Source organism: Mus caroli, chromosome 5 (genome assembly GCF_900094665.2).
Source record: "Mus caroli chromosome 5, CAROLI_EIJ_v1.1, whole genome shotgun sequence".
Taxonomy (NCBI): Eukaryota; Metazoa; Chordata; class Mammalia; order Rodentia; family Muridae; genus Mus; species Mus caroli.
The window spans coordinates 79,362,980-79,372,315 of record NC_034574.1 but is presented as its reverse complement, the minus strand read 5'-3'; the positions used below and the strand labels follow the sequence as shown (position 1 = coordinate 79,372,315).

The following is a 9,336-nucleotide window of genomic DNA, read 5'->3' as shown; positions in this document are numbered from 1 at the left end:
TCACTTTGTAGACCAGGCTGGCCTCGAACTCAGAAATCCGCCTGCCTCTGCCTCCCGAGTGCTGGGATTAAAGGCGTGTGCCACCACGCCCGGCTAAGATTTTTAAACTTCAGAAATAACGTCCAGAGTATTCTATTGATAAGCTTAGAATGGAGCTAATAGAGTTTAGTTTTAAATATGAATTAATTATTTATCATTTCAAGAAAACGTTGTGAGCTCCACTGGGCATTAAGGAGTTTCAGTAAGAATAAAATACAAGTCAGGCTTTCATTACTAGCAGAGAAACCAATTGGACAATTTATCATCAGTTAGTGTTTATGATGGTATAAGTATATCCAATTGATAATCTAGGTACAGGAGAGACTTTTAGTTTCTAAACCCTAACATAATACTCTCATGTAGACAAAAAACAAACACAAATTTTATATAGTGTTGGACCCCAGATGGGAGCAAAGCTTTGATGGGTTAGAAACGAACTTGAGCAAAACTGAGAGGCCTTTTACCTAGCTATGTCTTAGAAATGACATTATTGAGAAAATGATTTTCTTAGTAAGTTTATCAAATGGACTATCTCCCCTTTTGTAGGTTATATGTGTCATTGTGTCCCATGCTACTTAAATATCATATCACTAACTATTTAAAATACAAAGATGTTATATGGGAACTAAAATAAATTCACACCCATGAGGCACAAGAGTGTACTTTTGCTGCCCTGTGAAAATCCTAACTCAAAGTTAGATAAATATAGAAGCATAAAACCAAATTTCTTGTTTCAAAAGGCTCTTTAGTATTAATTAGATCTGATGAGTTCTTAAAGACAAGAGGTTCTCAGGAAAATATCTACAGAACTCAAAGTGAATTAGTTAATCATTCAAGGAGGGAGAAACCATTCTTGAAATGTAATTCCATACACCTGTGAGAACAATCACACCATTCCAGCAAAAAGTCCCTAAACCTTAACGCCTGACAAATTAACTAGCATTTTAAAACTATATTATATGTAGCTGTGTGTGTTTATGTGATTCCATTTAAAGCAACAACAAACAGAAAACAGAAAAAGATTCATTGTTACCTGTTTCTCCGCATGTAACTATATAAATGTCCATAAACTTAAATTTTCCTTTTATCTCTCTGAATATATTCAAAATAACTATAATTGGCAGTCACCCTGGATATATTTAAGATATAAGTTTAGATTAAAATTAATCATGCCTATGACAAATTAAAATTGATTCTCCAATAAAGAGTAACAGAAATCATATTTACTTAAGATATCAGAAAAAATTAATGGAAATAACTTTTGTAGTTACTGAGGGAATCTTGGATCTTAAGCATGATTTCCATCTTTGTTTGCACATGTTTTGGAGGTTTTAAAGAGGAGGTTATTAGGATCTTCCTACATTGCATAGAGCTCTCGGTTGTTAATTTTCAGACTTATAAATACAGATAGACACAGAAGTAGAGAGCAGTAGTAATGGATCTTCGCTATCATCAGTTATAGCTGCTCCCTTGTAAAATGTATAGCTTATCCATTTGCATCTTCAAGTCGGAATGACAAATACATGAGTTCACTCTTTTTAACCTCAGTCCTGATAGCCAACAAGTGAATAGACAATGACTCACTACTGCAAACTGCAATTCCATTTAAAGCAACAACAAACATAAAACAAAAAAAGATTCAGATTCACTTGTTTTTCTGTTTTTATTTTTTTATTAGTCTCCCTGCAGAAGCCATACTAGATCCATAATCATAAATACATTTATACTAATGAATAATTTTCATTTTCCACTGTGGTGTTTAAAATTCTTCTATACCCATTAATAAGAAGCTCCCAGTCTGCAATGGTTAAAGAAAACAATAAATAAGATTAGCATTCAATTTTGGGGATGAAAACCAGAAACAGGATGAAAGCAACTTGCTATATAATCACAGTGGCCAATATTAGCTATTAAATTCAAACACAATTTCCCTGGATCTAAAACTGAAAATGAATTGTTTCATTACATCTATATAATGTTATTTCCCTTCCCTTTGGAGGGACCATATGATGAGCAAAGCATAGAATGGTTCTACTGTCTGTCCCATACTCTGTCTCTCTACAAACTCCCCTCCCCACCCATTAAGAGTGATCCAGGTTCAGTCATGAAATGAACATCTACTTGTCTGCTTGTGTTTTACAGCAAAGCCAAAGGGAAGGTGCTGATACATGCTGTGCTGAAATTTAAAGCCTGTTATAGAAATAATGTAGAAAAATACTGGGAAAGTGTTGAAGCCACTTTGTATCAGAAACTCAAAGGCCAAACTGGATTACTTATAGACTCTTCCTCATTTAAATTTTCAGGTAAGAATGTATATATGGTATGGGATGACTTTCATCATTTCATGGCATTTTGTTATTCACGTGAAGCAGAATTTCTTCCTTTAAATATTGTACCACAAAAACTGAAAGCTAGTTTTGTGTCCCATGATAGTAATCAGAATCTCAAATAACTGTTTTTTGTTTTTTGTTTTTTTTTCAAAACATAGCCGACTAAACCATGGTTTACTCTGTGGTCATGAAGAGCCTTTCTGTTGTGGTAGTCTCAACAATCTAGACTGGTAGGATTTAAAAAAAAAAAAATCCTGGAACTTTTAAAAAAAAACCAAACTCCTTTCTTATCATACATTTAATAGAACTTGTCTCACATGGTCGCACATAATCTGATTCTTACTCCCTGGTTTGTGAGAATAACGTGGAGTGTAATAAAAGTACAGTCATCCCTCAGATAGGCTGTCAGTCCCTACTATGATTCCTATTATAAGAATAATGTAGAAAAATTTGGAGGCAGAATTGAAACCATTTTGTATCAAAAAAAGGTGGGAAAGTGTAGTCACTTCTAGAGGAAGGACTAAAAGGTTGGGGTTAGGAGTCCTAGGACAAGCATTAATTTTCACTGAATTACCAAAACATCAAAAAAGTTTCTTCTGGATAAGACGCCATCCCTGCTAAATTGAGACTTCTCTGAAATCGTGAGATTTTTTCCTTCTCATACATTTCCTCCTCACTTAGCTCATTCTATACACAGTGACCTCAAAAACGGCAGGAAGAAAGTAGCCTTCCAACTGGGAGAGGAAATACCATTCAAAGGTATATTTTTAGAAACTCATCACTAACTACATAAACTCAAGTATAAAATAAATATTACATTCCTAGCATCCTTCCAATTTTTAAAATATTACATATGATCTCAGAGAAATAAATATCCACTCTGGTGTTCTCTGATTTTTCCAGTACTTGTGTTGTAATGGTAAGCTACACTCTCGTCAGGAGCAGCTAAATGAAGGAAATTAATTTCAGACTACACTCTGGTATTGTTTTAAGTCTTGGCAACTCACTGCCCCGCCCTCTTTGTCCTTCATCAGAAGTTAGGTATCTCATAAAACTGAGTGAGTATTCAGCCATGTAGTACCAAACCTAGCAGCTGACAAAGCCATTCCCCAAAACCACAATGGAACAGCTAATACCGGCTTATATTCATGACAGCTCTCGCCAAGGTGAACTTTTTTTTTTTTTTTTTTGGTCAACACGTAAGTAGGTCTGTGCCATTGGGATCTGTGAAATGTATTTGGCAGCAAGGTTGCTGTTTAAGCACTTTCTTAAATACCATGGCACTCTGATGATACCTATTTCACTCAGTAACTTACAACAAATATGTCAAGGCTGTGAAATACATTCTTATACATGCCGCTTAACATACAGAAAAATGCCAACATTTTCAAGACAGGCTTAGTGTGCCACTGACCAGAGCTGTTAATTAAAAGAATGGATGGTTATAGCATCAGTATCCTATGATATGGCTAGAAAAAGAAGCAACATAAAACAGTGCTTGACAAACACAGAAGTGGATGCTCACAGTCAGCTATTGGATGGATCACAGGGCCCCCAATGGACGAGCTAGAGAAAGTACCCAAGGATCTAAAGGGATCTGCAACCCTATAGGTGGAACAACAATATGAACTAACCAGTACCCCCCGGAGCTCGTGTCTCTAGGTGCATATGTATCAGAAGATGGCCTAGTCAGCCATCAGTGGAAAGAGAGGCCCATTGGTCTTGCAAACCTTATTATGCCTCAGTACAGGGGAACGCCAGGGCCAAGAAGTGGGAGTGGGTGGGTACGGGAGTGGGGGGGAATGGGGGACTTTTGGGATAGCATTGGAAATGTAAATGAAGAAAATACCTAATTTAAAAAAACAGTGCTTGAGATCACAGATTTGGCTACTAGATAGCTTAGTATTTGGATTTTCAGTTCTCTATATATTAGCTGTATGACTCTAGAACATTTACTTAACATTTCAGTGCCTCAGTCTGACTATGTCATAATAGAAATGAGGATACAAATTTTAAAGATTACTTTTTAGAGTTGTGAAGATTTTGGAAAACTGATACATTTATACATTATAAATAACTTAAATGTTTAACACAATTATTATTAGTTACTGAGGTTTTACACAAATTATTAATTTCTGAGGTTTTACCCAGAGAAAACAAAACACTTGATAGATATGTTTTATAGATTTGAAAGTTGTCTTAGACAACTAAGTTGTTTAACTATTTTCTATTGTTTTTATTGTTGTAATAAAATACTGTTAACAAAAGAGACTTGGGAACCAAGCAATTTGTTTTGCCTCTTACAACTAACTCTCAGGTCCTACTCCATCACTGAGGGAAGTCAAGGCAAGAACTCAAGACAGAAATCTGAAGCAAAAGCCATGAAGAAATTTTGCTTACTGGCTTGCTTCTCATGGTTTGTTCGGTGTGCTTTTTATGCAACCCAGGACCACCAAACCAGGGATGGCACTGTCCATAGTAAGCTGGGTTCTCCCACATCAATAGTTACTCAAGAAAATGCCCAACCGACTTTCCAACAAACAATCTGACAGAACATCTTCTCAACTGAGTCCCTTTTGTGAACTTGTCACAAAAGAAAGAAAGGAAGAGAGAAATAGAGAAAGAAAGAAAGAAAGAAAGAAAGAAAGAAAGAAAGAAAGAAAGAAAGAAAGAACGAACGAACGAACGAACGAAAGAAAGAAAGAAAGAAAGAAAGAAAGAAAGAGAGGGAGGAAGAAAGGAAGGAAGGAAAGAAGGAAGGAAGGAAGGAAGGAAGGAAGGAAGGAAGGAAGGAAGGAAAACAAAAAACAGGAAAAAATGTCAATCAGGGGTTGGTGAGATGGCTAGGGAAGTAGAGACATTTGATAACAAGTCTGATAACCTGGGATTACTCCCTGGAATCATAATGGAAGGAAAGAAGTGATTCTCACAAATTGTCTTTTAACACCAGATGCCCAACGTAGCATACATATATTACGTATATTGATTAATACATATATTGATTAATACATATACATACATATATTGATTAATGAATATAATAGAAACTGAAGTCAAAAGAATAGAAGATAGACAGACAGACAGACAGATGATTATACTTTTTAATTTGGTACTTTTTGGTTTTGGTCCTTGAATCACACCTCTGGATGTCAACGTTCAACTAATTATTCCAGAATAAAGAGGATGGCTGCTTCTGACAGAAACAGAAATGGTATTTTTCCTTCTCCATTCTCAGATATCTGTTTCCTCTCATAAGTTCCTTCTAGAGCACACAATATGTTACTTTTGACAGAAACACGTGGCTCAAAGGCTTCTGTTTATGATTACACATTCTTCAGCTCACCCTCAGATCTGCAAACACCAGGGCTGACAGAGTAATGAGCCACAACAGGCCAGGAGGAAATCTGGCTCAACAGGGCACAGTAGTTCATGTTGGTTCACACTTCAATAGTCTGACACAAGGCAGCTTATGTCAGGTATATTTAAGTACAGAATAATTTGGGGGAAATTTTCCTGGTATAGCAAAATCCTGTGTGATAAATATATTTTATCAAAATATCAAAAGATATTATATCAAAACTCTTTTTAAAGTGCATGTCACTTCTTTCCTTGAAGGTGGGATCTATAGATAGAGTACATGTGTCATCTTAAGGGCTTGGAGGAGTATCTGGTGTGGTCTCCAATATACTTTGGTTCTGTTTGTAAGAGTCTGGGGGACCCTGTGGCCATACAGATAACACAAAGTTCACCAGACTATTAACCATATCCACATCCAGTCTTCTGGGTGAAAAGCAGGTTAAACATCTCTCTTTTCAAGAAACAGCAATGGATGTTTAACACTCCTGGTTTCCTCAGTGCTTATCTGGGAGCACAAGGACTCTGTGCCCAGTACAGCCCTAGACATGGGGTCTGCACTGGGGGAAGAACATCATCATGTCACAACTCCCTAATGACGAAGCAGCCTCTCACCTGGACTAGATCTTCATTCTTTTTCCTGTTCATTTGTTTATCTCTTTATACTCTCTCTCTCTTTATCTACCATTTTTTGATTCTAATACTTAGTAAAAAAAAAAATCAAAGTTTTAGGCATCCATTGAAGATCTCAGGTAACAACAGAGTCTTTACAGATTAAACTAGCTAAGTTAAAACTTATATCACACTGGATTAGGGTGGCTCCACTTCTGTGAACAGTGTCCTAATAGGTCAATCTGAAAGCACAAATGCATATCAACCATGTGGGGAAAGACTGGGTTTGCAACAGCTCACACCAAGGAACAACAAGGAGTCCTTAGAGCCACCAGGAGCCTGAAAGAAATAAGAAGGCATTCCTAAAAGAGCATTCAAGAACATAACCCTGATGCCATCTTGACTTCAGACTGTAGGCTTCATAATTGAGAGAGAGTAAATTGTATTGTCATACCATCTGAGATAATTTATTATAACAGGTCAAAAAAACTAATAGAGACAACGGTGGGAACCACCACATCCAAAGTGGTGTTGACCTAAGATTTCCTCAAATACAGTGTGACACCCTAATGGGGGAACCCCACAGTGGACACCATGTTCTTTGTTGGTTAATCAGAATATATTGATAATACTGATAAAAGAAACATCTTTGACATTTCAGGATTTGGTAAATATCCAGAGTTAGGTCAATCATAATTTCTCTGCTCCATTGGCTCTGGAACTCCAGTGTACTACATGTAAAGAAAGTTATTTGCCTCAAATTACAATAAGAATCTATCACAGCCCAGTGCTTGGCATTAATAAAGAAGATGATAAATTTAACACGAATTTATGACATTGGCTCACACAGCTATAAGGACTGGCATGCAGATTGCCTCTGGAAGGGGTAGAGTCAGGAGCTCTAAGCAGGTTACAGAGAACTGTCTTTTCATTTCTTAGCTCCATTCTTAGGAAACTGTTCAGCACCTCTTGACTCACAAACTTCTCTAGAAGATAATTATAATGAAAGAAGAACTAGGTGCTAATTAATAAGCCAGAAAACAAATGCAATGGGAAGCACTTATTTCCCCTGCTTGATCACCAAAAATATGTGAAGAGGGTGGTGGAGAACACTGTACAGCTCAGGTCACACGGTCGCTTAACCACATGGATGGAGAAAGAGTAGGAAAGAGACATCTCTCCCAAGAAATCTAGTAAGCAGCAGCAAATACATCCATCACTTGCCACAGCTAGCATCTGGGGTCACCTTGGAGTGGATTGACACTACAAATAACTACTACCTTTTCTTATCACTTCTATTAATTGTCTATAGGAGTTTCATTTTTATGTCATTCGACAGTCAGAAGAAGGCAAATCATCAGCAGATGATCAGTCCTTTTTTGTATCAAACTTTTCAGGGCTATCGGTGTAGGATACAATGTTCTAGAGGGCAAAATCCAGGGTCAAAGTGCAGTCATTTTTGGTGTCTGCTTGAGGTCGGGTCCATTGGTGGTTCTTGCTGCATTCTCACTTAACAAAACATGCTAGATAATTACTTCATAAAAATGTTACTCTCAGTCTAGTGTATGTGTCTCTGTGTGTGTGTGTGTCTGTGTGTGTGTGTGGTGTGTGTTTCATGGATGGATGGATTCAAAGCATGGCAGTAAGCCCTTTTAAAGTGATTTTACAAGTCTTAGGGATGAAGTAACTCATGCATAAAGATCATAGCTCATGTAAAAATATAAATACCAAACCAAACAAAGTGTCCAGAAACATGTCTGTGCTTAATAAATATACTTACTGCAGGAAAAACATATTTCATATAACCCTTTAATTATTATATTACTATGTCATTGCAAAGTAAAAAATCATTAAATCACCTGACATTGACTATTTAATATAAATATGAAAAATTATATATTTCTCCCCTACTCAATAAATATTTATCCCCTTAAAAATTATTTCTTAGGAGGGTTTTGTGGTGCATCCCTTTAACCCCAGCACTCAGGAGACAGAGGCAGGCAGATCTCTAAGTTTGCAAACAGCCTGGTCTCAATAAAGTGAGTTCCAGAATAGCCATAGCTACATATAGAAACCCTGTCTCAAATAAATAAATTAATGATAATAACAACAATAATAATAACTTTTGGCAAAGTCTTAATCTAATTTTATTTATTTTAATGAAAAGAAAGCTGATATTCATTCCCAAACCCCAAATTTTAGCTCCATGATGTTTAATACCATGTTCAATTAAGTATGATTAAGCCAATAGTTAAAACTACCTATACATCTCCTTTACTTCATTCTATAGCTTTTGAGACAGCTCCAAAAAAAGTTCAGGGTGGCTTGAAACTTGCTAAGGCTACAGCTTTCCACCAGCACATCTTGCTACAATTTTCTCTTTAGTATTTTATGGCTGTTTATCTGATATAATTCGATAAACAGAACGTGCACTTAATATTTAATATTTATGTAATTCAAATTTTTAATGTCAAAGAGAAATGCAAGTGATATTTCATATACTAAACAAGTTGTCTCACTAGAAAATAAGTTTGCCTGTCACAGATGTAAGCTCTGAAGCACTGATGACAGTTCATTTGCAAGGTAATCCCTGAGCAAGACAACAGTCCAATAATAGACTAGGTCCATTTGCAAATCTTCAGAGACAAAGGCAATGGCAATCTCTTCAAGCGGGGTGGGGAGGATATAAAGATATTGTGTAAAAGAAAAAAAGCTTCAAGCTTCATATACTAAAGCAAGCACTTTAAATGAAATGCCTTATAAAATTGAAGTACTTTATAATGTTCACAACTTTAATGGGCCATTTAAGGCTATGATTCTTATTTGCTTTTAAATAATAACAATCAGTTTCCACGCCAAAAAAAAAAAAAAAAAAAAAAACACAGAATTGGTTATGGATGATACAAGCTAAGTACTTACCCTAAATTATAATTGCTTAAAGCAAAGTTTCAAATCATGTGGAAGAAAAAGAAAAAAAAAATGGAAGCAATAAACTCCACAG

General features: G+C 36.1%; 1 protein-coding gene across 1 annotated transcript in view; it reads left to right on the top strand.

The window, feature by feature from the left end:
• The window catches only part of LOC110295226 (transmembrane protease serine 11C), a 55,700-nt gene that overhangs the window by 29,240 nt on the left and 17,124 nt on the right, over positions 1 to 9,336 (top strand). Inside the window, exon 5 of the mRNA XM_021163707.1 lies at positions 2,182 to 2,342. Within this exon, the coding sequence (XP_021019366.1) occupies positions 2,182 to 2,342 (161 nt within the window). The remainder of the gene's footprint in view (positions 1 to 2,181; positions 2,343 to 9,336) is intronic.